This window comes from Canis lupus, chromosome 30, assembly GCF_003254725.2.
Source record: "Canis lupus dingo isolate Sandy chromosome 30, ASM325472v2, whole genome shotgun sequence".
Classification (NCBI taxonomy): Eukaryota; Metazoa; Chordata; class Mammalia; order Carnivora; family Canidae; genus Canis; species Canis lupus.
In genome coordinates this window covers 37876190-37897158 of record NC_064272.1, presented here as the reverse complement: position 1 = coordinate 37897158, position 20969 = coordinate 37876190, and the positions used below count along the sequence as shown (strand labels likewise).

Sequence of the window (20969 nt, the reverse complement as noted above, 5' to 3'; positions counted from 1 at the left end):
ACTATAAATTTTTATTCTGCATTTTCCTATGTGGTTTTAATTATCCTGAGTGTCTATTCATACTACTTGTATAAGTCCGAGATAAACGCTTATAAAATATTAATAAATCATTATGAACACACACGGAAAGACAGCCATAACACCAAGTGAAAGAGTACCTTGTAGAATAATGTGCAGCATTCCTATTTTTGTTAAAAATAAGCAAATGTATTTGTTTTTGTTTTTGTTTTTTTAGTGAAGGATCACCCCTCCAAGGCTATTTTTTTTTAAGATTTTTAAATTATATTTATTCATGAGAGACACATAGAGAGAGACAGAGGTAGAGACACAGGCAAAGGGAGAAGCAGGCTCCAAGCAGGGAGCCCAAGTGGGACTTGATCCTGGGTCTCCAGGATCATGCCCTGGGCCAAAGGCGACACTAAACTGCTGAGCCACCCGGGCTGCCCAAGCAAATGTATTTGTAAAGAGAAAAAAGTTCTGAAAAAATACATAGCATCAAACTGTTCAGAATGACCAATCAAAAGTCAGGTTTTTACTTTATACATTTCTATATTTCTAAAATTAACTGAGTTAATATAACTTCTGTAATACATTATTTTAAACTTTAAACTTTAAAAATAATCCTTTACAATAAATTTTAATGATAAAAATTACTTATAGTCTACTAGGTGATGAAGGTTAGCCATGAAATTATATATAAAATGCATATCATAAGCAGTTTTAAAAAAGATTTATGTATCTATCTGAGAGTGAGCACACGTGCATGCTTGCACAGTGAGGAGGGGCAGAGGGATAGAGAGAATCTCAAGCAGATTTCCTGCTGAGCTTAGAGCCGGGACACAGGGCTTGAGATCATAACTAGAGCAAAACCAAGAAAGTTGGATGCTCAACTGGACTGAGCAACCCAGGCGCCCCTACAGGCATTTTTTTTTTAAAACACAAAGGAAATACAGTTGACCCCAGAACAACACCAGGGTTAGGAACGAGGGATGCTGACCCTACACGCAGTGGAGAATTTGCATATTACTTTTGATTCGCAAAAAACTTAACTACCAATAGCTGACTGTTGACCAGAAGTCTTATCGATAACATAGTCAATTAACACATACTATGTATATGTATTATACGCTGTATTTTTTGTATCTCGATAAACTGAGATAAAGAATAGAAACTGTTATTAAGAAAATCACACGAAGAGAAAACACATCTGCAGTACTGTACTGTATTTATGGAAAAAAAAATACAGATATAAACAGACCCATCCAGGGGTGCCTGGGTAGCACAGTTGGCTAAGCACTGGACTCTTGGTTTCAGCTCAGGTCATGATCTCAGGGTTGTGAGACTGAGCCCCATACTGGGCTCCATGCTCAGCTCTGAGTCAGCTTGAAGCTCTCCCCCAACCCCTGCTCATGCTCTCTCTCTCCCTAAAATAAATAAATAAAACTTTAACATCCAGTTCAAACTTGTGTTGTTCAAGGGTCAACTGCCCAGGAAAATGTTTACAGTTACATCTAAGTTATGTGGTTATGGTGATTATATTTTCTCCTTTACAAATGTTTATATTTTCTATGTTTCTGAAATGAGTCTGATTTACTTTGACAATGAGAAAAAATAAAACAAAATTACTTATAGAGTAATGTGAGCACCAAAAAAAGATCATCATTGCCCTGCTCTATCTAGAATGGCTAAGTGAGAAAGAGCACAGGAAGAGGCTGAAGTCTGACCCTGTGGGTTAATATACCAGCTTCTCAACTGTGAGACTACAAGCAGCATAATTCTTTCCTCATCTGTAAAACAAACATTTAAAGAGAGATAAAATCAGGATCTGACTCACACAACTCAATGAAATAAGGCAAGTACCTGACACACAAGATGTCAAAAAGCCTAAGCTATTAAAAATCAAAAAAAAAAACTCAGCAAACAAAATCATGATTAAGGTCAGTCTGAAATAGAAGAAGTCTATTGCCTCCCTCCCTCCCTCTCCAAAGAAGACTTCACTCAGAAATACTAGTAAAATTCAGCACTCCACACCCCTTACACATACAGCTGAGTTTGAAACCAAGACAGAAAGCAGAGTCCACAGTGCTGGAAACATAAAGGAATCAACCAGTAGTGAGCAGGTGCCAAAGCTGTAGGACTCAAGGGAGAAGGGATCTGGATATAGTTCTTAACATCTAAGGGCTGAGGACTGGGGATTTAATTGCAAGAGAGGAGTCCAGGCTGCAGGCGCCTTGCATGCCAGGAACCAGAACTGAGATAAATGCATAAAGCCAGAGGTCACGAAGGACTACACTTCCACCCCCCATGCCCCCATTAACTGGTGCTTAAAAAACTGCCCACCAGCCTGGAGAAGTAAGGAACCTTGTGGTTTGTCCAGGGCCTCGTGGAAGAATAGGGTCCATAAGAAAAGGAAGCCCAGGCTCTCACCAGGCACAGATGGAACTCCAAATTCACATTATCCCAAAGCAATGACAACTAGCTAAACTTGTAGGGCCCCAGCAGAAGAGAAGACAAAACTCCCCTTAGGAATGCTTCCATAATCCAGCACATGGGATTCCCATGGAAACAAATCCCAACTCAAAATGAGCTTCCACGGGGAAAACAAAAAGACCACAAGAGGAAATAAGCCATCGTATGGGAGAGTAACAGGAAACAAGAAATAGTACTCCAAGAAGGAGATAATAATAGAATAATTTAAAAAGAGTCTCTAAAATAAGCATGTTTAAAGAATGGCAGATTGTTGGTAATTGTTGAAAGCTGGGTAAAGGACACAGACAGTTGCTACCATTCTCTCTTCCTTTGTATGCTAGAGATTTCCATAATAAAAAGTTTTAACAATTCTGTAACAAAGTTTTTAAAAAGTTAAAGATGTTCAAAGTGCTTTAAAAAAGGAATAGAAACCAACTGGTAAAAAGAGGCAGATTTTTTTTTTTTTAAGAGGCAGATTTTTTAAAAGTCAAAAAAGTACAGAAATTAAACACAATTTAAGATAAACAATTTTTTAAGTTATTAAGTAGCATAGAAAGAGCTGAAGAGAGAATTCAAAGTTGGAAAATAGAATATGAAAATATTTGGGAGCCTGGGTAGCTTAGCAATTAAGTGTCTGCCTTCAGCTTAGGGCGTGATCCTGGGGCCCTGGGATCGAGTCCCACAATGGGCTCCCTGCACCGAGCCTGCTCCTCCCCCTGCCTGTGTCTCTGCCTCTGTCTCTGTGTCTCTCATAAATAAATAAATAAAATCCTAAGGGCAGCCTGGGTGGCTTGGTAGTTTAGCGCTGCCTTCAGCCCAGGGCCGTATCCCAGAGACCGGGGATTGAGTCCCACATCGGGCTTCCTGCATGGAGCCTGCTTCTCCCTCTGCCTGTGTCTCTGCCTCTCTCTCTCTGTGTCTCTCATGAATAAATAAATAAAATCTTTAAAAACAAAACAAAACAAAACAAAACTAGAATCTCTAAGGTCCTAATATTGTTTGAGAGTAGTACAAAAAGTCAAGAATGCAAGGTAAAATCTAAATGTAATCAAGAAAAGAACAGAAACTGAAATATAACTTCTACCAGTAGAGGAGACAAAGCCTGAGTAAAAACAACACAAAACAAAAACAAAAAACAAAACCTCAAATGAACAAAAGACAGGAAAGGACAAAACAAGAAGCAAAGAGAACCCTTGGTTAAATTGAAAATCCAAATCTAGAGGGCAGAAATAGACCCACATGTATCACCAATCCTAATAATTACATGGATATGTGGTCTTAAGATATAAAGACTGGTATGTGTAAGGAAAAAAATGTACTAGCACTTGTCAAAAGAAAGCCAGTCCTACCCTGGAATAATTTAATTCACCTCTCTCTGAAACTGATTACACAAATGAAACTTAGTAAGGATAAGGAAGATTTGAGTAACACAACTAATAAGTTTGATCCAGTAGACAGATATGCAACCCCACATCTATCAAAAGAAAAATTTACATTCTTTCCAAGCACACATGGAGAATTTATAGAAACTGACTGCACACAAGGCCAACAAAAAGGACATTGTAACAAATTCTAGAAAGTTATTATCATACCAACTCTCTAACTATAATGGTTAGAGCTTTATTATAAAGCTGCAAGTTGGGGATCCCTGGGTGGCTCAGCAGTTTAGCGCCTGCCTTTGGCCTGGGGCATGATCCTGGAGTCCAGGGATCGAGTCCCACATCGGGCTCCCTGCATGGAGCCTGCTTCTCCCTCTGCCTGTGTCTCTGCCTCTCTCTCTCTCTCTCTGTGTGCCTATCATAAAAAAAAAAAAAAAAAGCTGCAAGTTAGTATATTTTAAAAACCCACATATTTGGAAACTAAAAAACACTCGAACAATACATGAATTAAAGAAGCAATCACAACTGAAATAATGAAATGTTTAGTATCAACCAATGAAAAATGTTACATATCAACATTTGTGGGATACAGGAAAAATGTGACCTTGAGAGAAATCTACAGCTTCAAATGCACTTATTAATAAGCAAGAAGAATTTCAGAAGATGTATTAAACATACAACTAAATAGGCTTAAAAAAATAGACCCAGAATACATGTAAAATTTGGAAAATGTAATAAGATCAGTGGATAATAACACTGTCAATATTCAGGTTGTAATAGTATACTATAGCTTTGTAAAATGTTACCATTGGGGGTATCTATCTGGGTGGCTCAGTCAGTTAAGTGTCTGACTTGGGCTCAGGTCATGATCTCGAGGTCCTGGGATTCAGCCCTGAGTTGGGCTCCCCACTCAGCAGGAAGTCTGCATCCCCTTTTTACTCTCTCTCTGCCCCTCCCCGTACTGTGTGCTGTCTCTCAATTTCAAATAAATAAATAAAATCTTTAATTAATTAATTAATTAATTAATTAATTAAAAATAAAATGTCACCATTGGAGGAAACTGGGCAAAGTGTACAGGGATCTCTCTAAATTATCCTTTTTATAACAGCATGTGAATCTACAATGATCTCAGTGAAAATTTCAATTAAAAAAAAAGAGGCAAGAATACCAAACATTACCACCACCAGATGCTGGCGAGGATGTTGAATCCTCATTCATTGTCAGTGGGAATGCAAAATAGTACAGCCACTTTGGAAGACAGTTTAGCAGCTTCCTACAAAACTAATCATACTCTTAACATACAACCCAGCAGTTGTGCTCCTTGGTGTTCACCCAAATAAGCTGAAAACTTATGTCTACACAAAAACCTGTACAAAGATGTTGATAGCAGCTTTATTCATATTTGCCAATCAACCAAGATGTTTCTCGATAGGTGAATGGATAAATAAACTGTGGTACATCCAGATTCAATGCTAAAAAGAAATGAGCTATCAAGCCATGAAAAGACATGGAGGGATCTTAAATGTATATTATTAAGTGAAAGAAGCTTATCTGAAAAGGCTATACACTGTATGATTCCAACTATATGGTATTCTGAAGAAGGTAAAACTATGGAGCCAAAAAAAAATCAGGGGTTGCCAGGACTTAAAGAGAAAGCACAGAGGATTTTTAGGGCAGTGAAACTATGTATGATACTACAGCGGTGGATACGTGCCATTTTATATACATTTGTCAAAACTCACAGAACCTACAACATCAAGAGTGACTGGAAGGTAAACTAGAGACTTTCGGGGATAATGATATCTCAGTATAGGTTCATTGACTGCAAAACTGTACCATTCCAGTCGGGTTTTTTTGTTTTTAAATTCATGAGACACACAAACACACAGAGGCGGAGACATAGGCAGAGGCAGAAGCAGGCTCCCTGCGTGGGGCCTGATGCAGACCTCAATCCCAGGACTCTAGGATCATGACCTGAACCAAAGGCAGACAGATGCTCAACCACTGAGCCACCCAGGTGCCCCTAATGGGGGATTTTGATAGTGGGGGAGGCTATGCATACGTGGGGCCAGGGACAATATGGGAAATCACTGTATCTTCCGCTCAGTTTTGCTATGAACCTAAGACTGCTCTAAAAAAATGAAATGGTGCCATTTGCATTAAAGAACAGAAACAAGAACAGGGCAAACCAAAAACAGTGGGAGACACAAATATTTATTCAGTACCTATTATCTGCCATTGCTCTGCTGGGCACCAGGATACAATGATAAGCAAGGCAGATTGTGTTCCTGCTGTCTTAAGAGTTTACCGTCAAGAATAGGAATCAGATACCCAACAAGCCAACCCCACACAAACTCACAGAACCTACAACACCAAGAGTGACTGGAAGGTAAACTAGAGACTTTGGGAATAATGATGTTTCGGTATAAGTTCACTGAACCTATAAAAGTATAGTAATTGAACGTAAAAGTATGATGTTCAATGACAGTCTATAACCTGATCTACACTAAAGGTGAAGACAGTGCCTCTGAGGAAGCGATATTTAAGGTGAGAACTGAAGGCTGGGTAAGAGTTAACCTAGAGGAGTGTTCCAGGCAAAAGGACTAGCATATGGAAAGACCAGGGTGGCTGGAGTACAGTGATACATCAGGAGATTCACAAAAATAAGGCTGACAAACTGGCAGGGATCAGATTATGCAGATTGGGCTTTTCCAATTAGAGCAACTGACATCATACTTGGGTGGCATTAAAGGAATGACATAATCTGATTGGTTTTTTAGAAGATCATTCCAGCTACTGTGTAGAGAATGGATTAGAATGGGGGAGGGAAGACACAGACACTTGTTGATAGCGTCGGCAGCCTGGATTAGGGAGGTGACAGTGGAGGAGAAAAGTGGTCTAGACACTTAGGAGAGTTGGTAAGACCTGGTGAGGGACTGGACATCACCAGATGGAGTATGAGAGCGAGTCAACAAGAAGGTCTCTGATACGAATGACCAAAGGGAGAGAAATGTCCTTTAAGAGAAGGAAGAACTAAGGAGGAAATAATCGTAGGGGAGTAGGCTGGAAATCAGGAGTTCGGCTTCACAGGTGTTAGACTTGAGATGCCAGTAAAACATCGAAGTCGAAATGTCAAGAAGGTAGTTGGGAATATGGCAACTGAACTCAGAATGGAAACAAGGGCCAAACGATGCATACTGGAGTCAATGGCTTGTGGACAGTATTTAAAACCCTGAGAGTGAAAGAAATTGCCCAGGGCGGGGTGGGGGTGGGGGTATAGAGAAGAGGCGCTAAGCCCTGAGAACTTGGGGTTCTAGTGGTCACACAGAAGAGACAGAGAAAGGAAAATAAGCTAATGGAGGGGACATGGAGAGCAAAGGAAGAGAATGTTTGGAGGAGAGGAGTCTACTGTATTCGATGCCACTGAGAAATCAAGTGAGGTGAGAGCAGGCTGGGCTTAGCAGCATGGAGGTCACTGGGAGGCCTCACCAAGAGGAACTTCAGGAACATGGAAGAGACAGAGTCTAGACTGCAGTGTGTTGAGGAGTGAGCTGGAGGTGACAAAGTGGAGGTAGGAGTGCAAACAATGCCTCTGGGAAGCTCTGCTGTGGGGACGGAGACAAGAGCTAAGCTGGAAAGAGATGTGTAGTCAAGGGAAGGTTTTTTAAAAATGACTTCTCATTCCCCTATAACAAATGAACCAGACAGATTTATGGATTAAAGGGGCTTATTGTTGTTTTTTAAATCTGGGAGACAGGAGAACACATATGAATGTGGAAAAAGTTTCAGAAGCCAGTGGGTCCAAAGAGTCAGGGAAATAGCCCTTTCTCTGATGAAGCAAGTCCCTGAAAATTAGGAGGGGGATGGGGTCTCAGATGCATGTGGTGGGATCAGTGTTTGGTAAGAAGGGTAAGGACTTCAGTTAAGTCATGACCATGTATCCATAAGAATTCAAAGTAAATTTGGGGCACCTGGGTGGCTAAATCAGGTACTCTGCCTTCGGCTCAGGTCCTGATCTGGGGTCTTGGGATAGAGCCCTGCACAGCAGGCTCCCTGCTCAGCGGGGAGTCTGTTCCTCCCTCTGCTCTCCCCCACTGCTCATGCTCTCTCTGTCAAATAAATAATAAATAAAATCTTTAAAAAAAAGAATTCAACGTAAATAAAGCTTAATTCTACCTAAAGAAGAAACATGCCCATGTCCTTATTTTTAAAGATTTTTTTATTTACTCATGAGAGAGAGAGAGACAGAGACAGAGAGAGACAGAGGCAGAGGGGCTCCCCTGTGGGGAGCCCGACGTGGGGCTTGATCCCAGGACCCTGGGATCACAACCTGAACTGAATGAAGGCAGACGCTCAACCACTTAGCCACCCAGGTGCCATGCACATGCTCCTATTTTAATGTGGAAAGAAGCAGCTTCAAAAGTACAATGGAAAAAAAAAAAAAAAGTACAATGGTTTCTCAACAAGGAGAAAAAGAAAAGATTTTTTTTTAAGTGCTGACTAAAGTGCAACAGTTTTAGCTCACATAATCCGGAAATGTTTCAGAGAACTCCAGATTATGAGAGTTTGGTCACAGCTCTGGGAAACTTGAAAAGGAATTGTTTCAAAGCAGTGTCTAGGATTTATGGAGCATCTTACCTACAAAGGTAGTAAAGCCTGAAGAAATACAGCTTCAAGATGTGTATTGGTGCTAACGTCAGTCTGACCTAACCTGCTTGATGGTATAAATTTACAAAGATCTTCCACACTCGTATTCTTCTTCCACTTTGGTAATATTTTTACAGTTGCTCCCTGAGCATGGTGGGAGAGGATTACCATCCTCTGGGATACAAGTATGTATGGGTTCAGAGGGGTAGGTTAGGGCACCTGTCCCGAGTACTACAGCGAGCAAGCAGTGGAGCGAGGATCTAAATCCATGCCTTCTGGCCCCAAAACCAATGTTGATTTAATAATTAAATCTGTTACTAATTAACATGTTTGCTGAGTATTTATACCTTAACCTTTTGGGGTTAATGTCTAAAAGAGCAACCAAGCTGTCTCACAGATCACCACAGACATCTCAGGCATCACAGAATGCTAGGCTGGAAGCACCGCTGGCAGAGCCAAATGAGAGGGCTCAAGTTCTAGGTCCCAATCCTCTCCTGAGTGACAGTTTGGTCACCCAGGTGACTATGCGGAGAGACATGAACTCAACACAGATACTGAAAGGAGATTCAACGAAAACTCAAGGGTACCAAACTCTTCAGTGACCAAGACCGAAACACAAAGAAACAGTCCAGGGCAGTGCCTGACGAAAACATGGCATATGTTCTCTTTCTAATTACACAACGTAAAGCAGGTTTCTCAACCTGGCACTACAGACATCTTGAACCAGGTAATTCTAGGATGTGCACCAGCATCTCCCCCTCCCAGTCAGCACAGCCAAACAACATCCGGGAGCAGGGTGTGTTGGTGGGTTGGGGGGGGGGAAGATGAACCTCAATTAAGAACCACTGATGAGACTCCACTGTGACGGCAGAAGCTAAGGGCATGCAAGACAGACCTACAAATAAAAGTGAGGGACGCTTATGATCTTATTTTTATTCATGCAATAGTTTGCACAATCTTCACGAAAAGCATCAAATGTTCCAAAGACATGCAGTATGTACCTAGAAAAGTAGGACTAGCCCAAGAAACGGCACCTTATTATTTAGACAAACTCTTGGCAATAGATTCCAGAGACCAAGCAGTCAGCCATCCTTCAAGCTTCCCACACTCAGTAACAGTGGAGGCTGCCAAAGTATGAAACACACACACACACACACACACACACTTTGGCTCCCCCCATGCCTATCAAGCAATTGCTCATCTTTCTATTCTCTAGAAGTCCACCCCCTTCTGGAAACCTGGCTTCACTAACAGGCTCAAGACAGACAAAGCCTGTATTGCCTGAACTACCCTCTTCCCAGGAAGACAGAGGACTACCCCTAATAGACCAGCAACACCCCCCACTTGGATGTGTGCTGACAGGGCTCTACTGAGCTCCCTCGAGAGAAGGGACACTCAGCTCTTTGTCTGTTGCCTTGTTTTACAATTGTTTACTCTGCCCATCGAAATCTGATGGGCTTTAGAATGCTTGGCTCAATGGCATTATCCATCTTCCCATCACCCTGGTGTCAGAGAATACTATACTCTGTCTAATGATCTGGGCCTTAAGAAACAATTATTTTCTAAGAGTTTCTTTAAAGAGAATCCATAAAATTATTTTGATTTCATATGTTCTAAGAAAGGGATTACAGAACAAAGGAAACTGTGGAGTCCCTAAGCTTTTAAATTTTGCTTTTTGATCAGCAGGTGCCTGCCCACCTGCACCCCCCAAAGTCTTGCAAGATACTTTTGAGTATTCCTGTTGGTTTACCAAGCTATGCTAGCTATGCTGTAGACAAAATTAATGTTTTTACCTTGGTATGTAAATGTCTGAAACAAAACCTTGTTTTTAAAATATCTGCAGCACAGCTAAGACTGGGCAGTTGGGCTTCTGCTGACTTTGGACAGAGTGAAATTACTGCAATTCAAGACCAATGCCCCTTAAGGTTTCCACATGGGTTCTGCTTAAAACGTGAGCTCCTTAGTTCCACGGAGCTCAGGCCTGGCCCAAAGAAGCCTCAGTGAAAGTCTGTTGCATTAAAGAACAAAATGCACACGGCAACACATTGACAGTATTACCTGCAGAAGATCTTTGTAACTGTTGGCCAGAGCAAGGCATATTCCATTTCTGCTCTCTACAAGTTAACTGCCTCAGAAACAAAAGACTGTGAACAATAAAAAAGCTGGCTAGTTTCATGGTCTGTAAGGGTTTCAACAGGCTCTCCCCGAGGGTATTTTTTCAGTCCCCCCCCTTCCTAAGCATAACTTTTAAAAAAAGATGTTTTAATCGGCAAGCATATCATTTACTTCTTTAAAGGCAGGATTAGACAAAGGAGGAGGATACATAATGAAGTAATTTTATAAAATTAAATTCAAAAGCAAAGGGTGACGTGCATCTGAGGTTGTTTTTTAAGATTTTATTTATTTATTCATGAGAGACACAGAGAGAGAGGCAGAGACACAGGCAGAGGGAAAAGCAGGCTCCATGCAGGGAGCCCGGTGTGGGACTCGATCCCAGGACCCCGGGACCCCAGGGTCGCGCCCTGAGCCGAAGGCAGATGCTCAACTGCTGAGCCACCCAGGCGGCCCACGCATCTGAGGTTTTAAAGTCACTGTTACCCAAGGACCCCCTAACCCAGTTCTCGATCTCCAAATCCAAGGGGAGGGGGAATTTTAGGGTGTGAGATGAGGCCTCCGCTCTGTTGGTGTTTGTAAAACATCCTAGCAGGTGCTCTGCCGGGCAGTCTATAATTAGTCAAATATGCCTTAGAAACTTAAAATGAACCCAAAGGGTTTCAGAAAACCAACAGCCAGCCCCTGAGCATTGAGCTGTGTCTTCACAGGGCTGCTGTGCCCAGAGCACCAGACTGGGTGCCTGCCGGTGTGCACCCGTGTGTGCATGCACACGCCGCTTCTGAAGAGGCTCTTTTTTCAGAGCTCTAATGGCTTGACCTCAACACCTGCTGCACTTCCTGAAGACAGACAGGCTCTGGAGCTCCACTTGTTCCTCGCACGCGGCTGCACTTTCTAGGAACGACCGCACACACGCAGAGGCTGGCCAGCTGCCAAGGCGGGGGCAGCCCAGCCGCCTCGGGCCTGAACTTTCCCAGTGCCGTCAGGGCGGGAGCCCGCTGCGGGCTGACTCAGCGGCCGCATGGAACTCTGCCAGCCGCAGGCAGCGCGGGGGCTGCAGGCAACTCACAGATGTTTTGCTAAACTAAAGCAATCAGCCAGGAGGCGGGTCCGGGCCGGCGGCCAGGCTGCCGCTGTCGTGGAAGCTGGGACTCTCTGATCCAAGTCCCAGCTCAGCCTCTACCTCCTGGTGATCTGCGGGAAGGCCCAGGTGCCCCCGGGTGCCAGTGGGCGCCTCGCCCGCTTCCCAGCCTGTTGGTGTGGCCGCAGCAGAGGACGGCGCTCTGTGCATAAAGGGCACCTGGAGCACTCCGACCTACCGGGTGCTGCTAGCTCAGTCAAACCTCACACCATCCCTGGGAGGTACGCTTCATCATTTTCACTTCCCAGATGAAAGGACACAGGCTCAGAGAGATTGAGAGCCCTACCGACAGATCACAGGGTAATAAATGGAAGAGATGAGAATGGAACCATACTTTGCCAGCTCCGGAATCCACTGGAAACACTGCTGTGGTAAAACTCAGATCAACTACGCAGGGCTCCTTTATACAAAGACACTGTGTTTTCAGGTTCCAAAGGACTTTTCTTAGATGACTTCTCAGTTGCCCTGTGAAAACCCATAGTTCTTCACGACTCATTTCCAAAGAGCACCACTGGGCCACATGAAGAGCACATACTTATGAGTACCTAGAAACTACCGGCTTTGTCACAAACTCCCTAAGCACCAAAGAGTCACTTAACCTGGAACAACTCATCAGCAACTCCCATTCTTTGGGTGAGGAAAAACTGCACTGCAGGTCAGAAAGAGAATAGGAATCAGAAGCCAAAAGCCTGGTTGAGAACACCTTAGAGTCCTGAGACTCCACACCAAGATAATTCTTTAAGATTCCAGAATCTGAATTTTTTTAAAGCTCCCAAGACGACTCTGATGCTCAGCCATGTTTGAAAATCACTTAAGCCTGCCTTGGCTAAACTGGGAATTCTGAGGTCTACCCTTTCCTATTTCAAAGGGGGTGGTGTATGGGTGAAATGATGCAATCATGCAGGCATGATTTGGAAAATATACACAACACAAGAACTTCTTGTCAGCTACACTTAACTATAAACAACAAAACTGTGCTTAAAGAGCACAACGCTGGTTTAGCCTGGAGCTAAGCAATAGTCTTATGCAAAACTGTTCTTTTACTAAAAAAAACTGTAATTAGAGTTACAATTGCATTTTTAGATATCCCTCATAACACTGTTGCAACCTCTTCCTTCCTTTAAAAAAAAAAAAAAAACAGATTGTACTAACATTCTTTCACATCCCACTTGAAACAATCTATATTCGGAGGAACCTGCACACTTCATTGCTGTAATCAAGAAAACAACTAGGAGAAAAAAAAAATATCACAGTCTATGCATCACTAGGCTGTTGGGTCACTGAGTTGGGTGAGAAGGCCCAGACTGGCAGAGATCCTGACCCTGGCAGTACTCCTCTCAGCTGGCCTTTGGGAAGAATAAATGACCCCCTGCACCATGAAGACTGACCTGCTTGAGCTGCTCATCCAGATTCCAGCTTGGCTGCTCAGCTGTGGAGACTGAAGGTGGGGCCTTGGAAGCATCTTTGGTATGGTCTTCTTTAGCTTGCTGTGCACGCAGTGGAAGCCCTGGTCCTGGAAGCAGACCAGATCCAGGTGCTGCTCTGGGGTCCTGGCGAGCCACTTTCTGCACATGAAAATACTTGGAAGTGGCCTGGGCCTCTTTCTCAGCCACCTCTGCAACTTCATCATCCCCATCCTCATCTTCCAGACCTCCTTCCTCCTCCTCAGGCTCTGAGTTCACGTTGCTCCGTTCAAAAACTCGGGCCACTGCTGAGGCTGGTGGCCCTCTGGCTAAGGAACCCAGGGCAGGGCTGCTAGATGGCCTCCCAGGGGTTGCAGAAAGGAGAGTCTGCTGCGTGACCAGCTTCTGGGCATACAAGAACGGGGCTTCTCTCATCTGCTGTCCCTGCTTCTCTCTGGCATCCATCTGCAGAGGAGCCAGGGGAGAGGCCTGTTGGGGTGGTGGCTGCCGAGGCTGCTTCTGTTGTGCCAGTGGTTCCATCACTGCCTCAAGCTTCACCCGCCAATTGGCATGGCTCTGAACCTGGGTACAGCCCAGCCGGCACACTGGGTCTAAACCTTAAGTGATTAACAGAAACCACAAAGAAGGAGAAACAAGGGGGGGAAAAAGAGTAAAACAGATATTAAAAAACTTTCTTTTTTCTAGTCAAGGGTATGAGTTCTAAACATTAATCATATGCTCTAAGCCCTGGTTCTAAGAGGAGTGGTGGTGGGAGCTTGGGGTCGGGGTGGGGGTGCGGTAGGGAACGGTGTGAAGAACGGGATTTATGAGAGGAAATTCGGGATGGATCTCAGCAGTGGTGGACAAATGTGGGTATAAAAAGTAAATCCGGGATCCCTGGGTGGCGCAGCGGTTTAGCGCCTGCCTTTGGCCCAGGGCACGATCCTGGAGACCCGGGATCAAATCCCACGTCGTGCATGGAGCCTGCTTCTCCCTCTGCCTATGTCTCTGCCTCTCTCTCTCTCTCTCTCTGTGACTATAATAAATAAAAATAAATAAATAAAAAATAAAAAAAAATAAAAAGTAAATCCAGACAGTTTCGAGCCTGCAAAACTCTGTGTTCTGATCTCTCTCTCTCTCGACATTATCAAACATTAGCATGTTTATCACCGAAAAGGCAACCGGGTTTGTACTGTACAAAAGTTGTAAGAAAACCACAATAAAAAGGGAAAGAAGATCCCTGGGTGGCGCAGCGGTTTAGCGCCTGCCTTTGGCCCAGAGCGCGATCCTGGAAACCCGGGATCGAGTCCCACGTCGGGCTCCCAGTGCATGGAGCCTGCTTCTCCCTCTGCCTATGTCTCTGCCTCTCTCTCTCACTGTGTGCCTATCATAAATAAATAAAATAAAATAAATAAAAAAAAAAAAAAAAGGGAAAGAAGGGCCTGTCTACAAAGGAGAGAGCACGGCTTATGTTCCCAGGCCCATCAGAGAAAGAAAGCACCGCCCTAGCTAGGCACAGAGCTATCAGGCAGACAGAATGAGCTCTCTCCTACAAAAGCAGAACACAGCAAACTGCTCTTAGGTTTAAACTTTTCAAATTTCCCCGATCGAATGGCTGGCCTGCTTTTCAAGTGGGCTGAGCCCCGCTAACTGTACATTATAGCTTCAAAAAAGAATCCAATTTCAACAACATGAAAGAAAGAAACATGCAAGGGGGCAAGAGTTTCAAATTGCAATGGTCAGCTCAAACAAACAAACAAAAAAACCCAAAAAACAAACAGGAAGGAATTCCTCTGGAGATTTTAAAGTTAATTAAATTGGAACAGGTATCAGTATTGTGTAAACAACAAGTTAATGCTGCTTTTTCATAAGTGGCCAAGTAAATCTCTTCACATCCCTCTTCTTTCTGATTCACTTCCACTGTGACATTCTATGACAAACGCACACAGAAAAGGCTTTCAGGCCCAAAGTGTTCTGGGGGCAGGTTTATCAGCATTCTTACCAATCAGTCTCCAAACACATCCCCCCTTTCACACCCTCTTCTCCACTCTGGCTTCCCCTTTCCCTTCCTCCTCTCCAGATCTCCACTCCCCCACCCCCACCCCCAAGGAACCTCACTCCAGTTCTGTTTCCTCAGCAAGTCTCCATAACTGAAGGGTGATTACTAGGCACACGCACATTTTAGGTGAACAGGACTTGCAACAATGGCATACAGGGTTGTCATCACATGAAAGAACTCATTGCACAGGTTGAGACTTGATATTTGCGTTGTTTCACTGTTTTCCAACTGAGACTAAAGATTAAAAAAAAAAAAAAAAACAAAAACCGAACGGGGGTGGTGGGTGGGGGGAAGAAGGGGATAGGAATCAGCTTCATAGCAATAAAAACTGCCTGGGTCTATTAATCTCTTAATGGGCAGGGGGAAGGTGCAACCCTTTAAAGCGAGGTGAAAAGAAGTGGAGATGAAAAATTCTCATTGTTTATCTGAGAAGCGCTTGCTTTGGCCTTTCGCGTTCAGGGCAAGACTCAAATCCCAGTCTGCCTCTTTACTTGCCTTTTTAACTTCCTCTCCTGGCGCTTGAGAAAGTGTGACTTTAACGCCCGTAGCGCTTCTTTCAGTCGGCTTTGGCCCTCTTTATAGTGCAACGAAATATGAAAAGATTTTCAATCCAGCATTCAATCCAGCCAGCCGGCAAAAGGATATACACTGAAGATTAAAAAACAACAACAACAAAAAAAACTGGCGTCCAAAAAAAAAAAAAAAAAAAAAAATTAAACAAAAGACTACATCAAACGATCGGGTGATCATTTTAACTTTCCTAATAATAATAATAATAATAATAATAATAATAATAATAATAATAAACTTCCTTTATAATCACTACAATGTATTGCAAAGGGAATCGTTTTTCAGCCGGGCCCTGCCGGGCCCCGAACCCCCGCCTCCCGAGCGGCCGCACCATCTTCCCGGCGCGCTGTCCCCAGCGTGGGGCGGGGGGGGCTGCCTCCTGGGTGAGATGGAGAGGACTCAGTGCCCCAGGTCACACGCCCTCCCCCCGAGACCCCGAGAGCCCACCTACCCCGTCCCGAAGCAGAAAGGTCCAAACAACAATGCCACCTGCCTACATGGAGAAAACTTGTGTCCCTCGCAAATCTAAGCCCCTCCGTCCCTAAACCCGGCCCCCTCCCCCATTTCCCCCGAAGCCCCCGGACCGCCGCGCCGGGGCCCCGGGCCCCCCCCCCCGCCTCCCCCGGCCCCATCACTCCGACCTCCCCCGAGCCCTCCAGCCAATCCGCGGGCGCTCCCCGGCCGCCCCGACCCCATCACCCTCGCCCTAGCAGCTCCCATCTCTTTATCACACCCCCCCCCGGGTGCGCGGCGCGTGGGGTCCGCTCCCCGCGCCCTCACCTTCCCCCGCACACCTGCCTCCCCTCGCAGCCCTCCGGCCCCTCCACCTGCAGCAGCCCCCGCCCCCGCGCGGCTGAGCGAGCCGGGCCCCACGCGGCTTACCCGAGCGCGGCGCTCCGGGGTCCGCCGGCGTCAGGCCCCGGCTCCAGCCGCTGCGCCTCGGCCTCCTCCGCAGCCGGGGGCCACAGCCGGGGCGGGGCCCGCACCGGAAGCGGCGCCGCGGGGCCGGGGCCGCGAGCCCGGGGCGGGGCCGCACTGGCCGGGGCGGGGCCTGAGGCCGGAAGCGGCCAAAAAGGGAGCGAGGGGCGGGGCCAAGCAGGAAGTGACTTCAGGGACGGCCCCGCCCCGCCGAGTCGGCGGCGGAAGCGGACGGACGCCGGCGGGGACTTCGGCCAATGGGAAGGCGCGCACGCCGCGGACTTCCGGTGTCAGGACTTCCGCGCGGAGTTGAAAAGAGTCGGTCTGCGTTGCTCCTCGTCCGCGCGCCCTGCGGCCGCGGAGGGTGGTGAGGCGCGGCGTCGCGTCGGGAGGCAGGCACGGGAACCACGACGGGTGCCCGCGGGGTTTCTTTCTGCTTCGGTTGCTTTCCCGCGCTGCCTGCTTTCAAGTCGATCTTCCTCTGAGATTCCCGCTTCCAGGTCAGTGTTCCCGTGAACCTCCCGGGCCGAGACCTGGCTGCCCCCTGAGGATGCTTCGTCCCCTGGCCAAGGCGTATCCTCCCTTCCCGGGTCCAGAGGGTGGGGGCGCTCTGTGTGGAAGACGCTCCCCTCTTGGAAAAACCCTCGCTTCCCGACGCTTACTCTTAAGACTTTGCCGCCTGTCGAACCGCCCTTCGAGGTCAGCCGTTCACTGGGGCGGCCAGCTCCCGCTCTTGCTTTCCTCTCGTCTATCTGCCACCTGGATAATGTCAGGTGGATAATGAGGCCCCGTTACCATCTGGGCCTCATCTCTAGCGACCCTGACAGCAGCCCCCATCTCTAGCGACCCTGACAGCAGCCCCCCCTCTAGCGACCCTGACATCAGCCCCCCATCTCTAGCGACCCTGACATCAGCCCCCTATCTCTAGCGACCCTGACATCAGCCCCCCATCTCTAGCGACCCTGACATCAGCCCCCCATCTCTAGCGACCCTGACATCAGCCCCCCATCTCTAGCGACCCTGACATCAGCCCCCATCTCTATGGACCCTGACATCAGCCCCCCATCTCTAGCGACCCTGACATCAGCCCCCCATCTCTAGCGACCCTGACATCAGCCCCCCATCTCTATGGACCCTGACATCAGCCCCCTCATCTCTAGCTACCCTGACATCAGCCCCCCCATCTCTAGCGACCCTGACATCAGCCCCCCATCTCTAGGGACCCTGACATCAGCCCCCTCATCTCTAGCTACCCTGACATCAGCCCCCCCATCTCTAGCGACCCTGACATCAGCCCCCCATCTCTAGGGACCCTGACATCAGCCCCCATCTCTAGCGACCCTAGCATCAGCACCCCCCCATCCTAGTCAAAAATCAGGACTTGTCACCAGAAACGTTATCGCATCACAGATTAGTAATTGGAACAGCCTTCTGTCCAATTACAGCCTGATGTGCTTTCAGCTTGACTGCCTAGGAACTTCTTCCTAACTTCATTGAAAGCCTCCATTAGGGGGATCCCCGGGTGGCTCAGCGGTTTAGCGCCACTTTCAGCCCAGGGCGTGATCCTGGAAGCCCAGGATTGAGTCCCACATCAGGCTCCCTGCATGGGGGCCTGCTTCTCCCTCTGCCTGTGTCTCTCTTGAATAAATAAACAAAATCTAAAAAAAAAAAAAAAAGAAAGAAAGAAAGCCTCCATTAGTCCACATTCTTCACTTCCCTTCTTATGTATCTGAGATACGATGGTACACCATTAGAGTCCTACTCTTGGTCCTAACCATGCCCGCCACTCCCTTTTCCCCACCCAGGTCCTCTGCCCTAGACGGACCTATATGCTTCTCCATGCCTGTATCCTGTAGAAAATTTTCCTGCTGAACAGACTGGCATTCCTAAGTTATTTTTTTTAAATATATATATATTATTTATTTATTTATTCACGAGAGACACACAAAGGGAGGCAGAGACACAGGCAGAGGGAGAAGCAGGCTCCCTGCAGGGACCCCAATGCGGGACTCGATCCCAGGACCCCGGGATCACGACCTGGGCCGAAGGCAGACGCTCAACCACAGAGCCACCCAGGCGTCCCCCCCTAAGTTATTAATTTCAACCTTAAATGGGCTCTGAACAGTACCTGGAAATTTCATTGTAATATTTTTCTGGTTAACTTGCTTTCCGCTATCTCTGCAAATCTGTAACCCTACACTTCCCATACACCTTCCCCTGATTATCTTACTGTATGTGTAACAAAAAATGCAGAATGCCCTAAACCCCCCAAATATAGAAACAGTAATTAAAAGGAATACATGCCAGTCACCTGGGTGGCTCAGCGGTTGAGCATCTGCCTTCGGCTCAGGGCATGATCCCTGGATCTGGGATCGAGTCCCACATCGGGCTTCCTGCAGGGAGCCTGCTTCTCTCTCTGTGTGTTTCTCATGAATAAATAAATAAAATCTTAAAAAAAAGGAATACATGCACCCCTATGGTTATTGCAACATTATTTACAATAGCCAAATTATTATAAAAACAGTCTGAGTGTCCCATCAATAAACGAATGGATAAAGGAGACATGGTATACACACAATGGAATATTATTCAGCCACAAAAAAGAATGATATCTTGCCATTTGCAACTTGGATGGAACTAGGGAGTATAATGGTTAGTTGAATAAGTCAGGCAAAGATAGACAAATACATGATCTCACTCATGTGGAACTTAAATGAGTAAAGTTGGGAGAAAGACGAACTAAGAAATAGATTTTTAACTATAGAGAACAAACATGATTATGAGAGAGGAAGTGGGTGGGGGGAATGGGTGATACAGATGATGGGGATTAAGGATTACACTTGTCTCTTAAGGAGTACCCTTGAGCACTGGGTGGTATATGGAATTATTGACTCAATATATTGTGCACATGAAACTAATATAATCCTGTATGTTAACTATACTGAAATTAAAATGAAATAAATGCAGAATGCCTTAAAATCTAGAAATGTACATGTGTTCCCATTCTGTCTATTCCTCCTATAACTTATTAAATCACAAATATTCATTGAACTCACACTATATGGCAGGCAAGGTGCTTATTAAGCAGTGAACAATAAAAAAGTCCCTATCCTAAAAGATATATTTAGTGTTGAGAGACAGAAAAACAAATATGTGCTATGATGAAGAACAAAGCAGAAAAAGGGTTAGACAGTGGTGTCAGGTAGCTGCTCTTTTAGGTGTTAGAGAAGGACTGATAAGCAGAAAGTGGAACTGATTTGATGGAGTAAGCCATGTGGATATCTAGAGGAGTGTTCCAGGCAGAGAAGACAACCGATTCAAATGCTCTGAGGCAGGAGCATGCTTGGCTTGCTAACAGAATAGCAAGGAAATCCCTATAGCTGATACAGACTGAGTGAGGGGGATGGTGGCAGGAAAAGAGATCGGAGAAGTAGTCAGGGGCCCAGTCACGGGGATCTTTCAGGCCATGGTGACAACTTTGCATTGTTAACACTGAAACCACTGGAGAGTTTTGAGCAGAAGAGTGGCCTTATCCAATTTAAGGCTCTAAAAGACTTATTCTAGCTGTCATGGAGAACAGACTGAAGGTGGAGGTATGATTAGAGGAGAAACACTAGCCCTGGCAAAGGATGATGGTGGCCTGAGCTAGGTGACAGCATTGAAGGTAGTAAGAAGTGGTCAGATTCCAGGTCTATTCTGAAAGTAAAGCCACCAGGATTTACTGATGGATTGGATGTAATGGATTGGAGAAGAGAGTCAAGAGTCAGGGATGAAGCCAAGGTTTTTGGCCTGAGTAACTGGTAGAATGGTGAAACCATCTGCTGACCTGGGGAATGCTATCAGAAGCTGACCCCAATGAAAACTCAGCAATATAAAAGGATGAAGTATTGATATACCCAACGACTTGGCATTACAACAACATAACAATAGAGGCATTACGCTGAATGAAAAGCTAGTCTCAAAGTGACACTCTTGAAAAGATGAACACTGTAGTGATAGACAATAAGTTAGTGGTTGCCCGGAGTTAGGGGTGGAGGAGTGACTGTACAGGGATAGCAAAAAGGAAGGTTTCACAAGGCGAAACTCTTGTATACCCTGATTGTGGGGGCAGTTTCATGAATCGATGCATGTGTTGAAATCCACAGAACTGTACAACAAAAATACAACCAATTTTATTGTATGATATTTTTTTGTAAGCCAAACATTTCATGCATGCATGAGTTCTCTTCCCCATTCCCAGGGCTCCCCTTTAACCTCTTGCAATACTGGAT

At 45.6% G+C, this 20969-nt stretch overlaps 1 protein-coding gene across 11 annotated transcripts in view; it reads right to left on the bottom strand.

Annotated features, from left to right (window-relative positions):
• Positions 1-16758, bottom strand: part of ARID3B (AT-rich interaction domain 3B) — a 54012-nt gene extending 37254 nt beyond the window's left edge. For 5 of the 11 annotated variants that reach the window (XR_003145936.3, XM_025472177.3, XM_025472187.3 and 2 more), the window contains exons 1-5: positions 16663-16758; positions 16232-16273; positions 15706-15784; positions 15330-15444; positions 13137-13768 (exon numbers count right to left, since the gene is read on the bottom strand). Coding sequence is in view for 10 of the 11 variants with exons in the window: in XM_025472177.3 (XP_025327962.1) it covers positions 13137-13768; positions 15330-15375 (678 nt within the window). In the remaining variant the exon portion in view is untranslated. The remainder of the gene's footprint in view (positions 1-13136; positions 13769-15329; positions 15445-15705; positions 15785-16231; positions 16274-16662) is intronic. The other 6 variants (XM_025472183.3, XM_035708981.2, XM_049104091.1 and 3 more) reach the window with 6 other exon arrangements.
• Positions 16759-20969: the final 4211 nt, after the last annotated feature.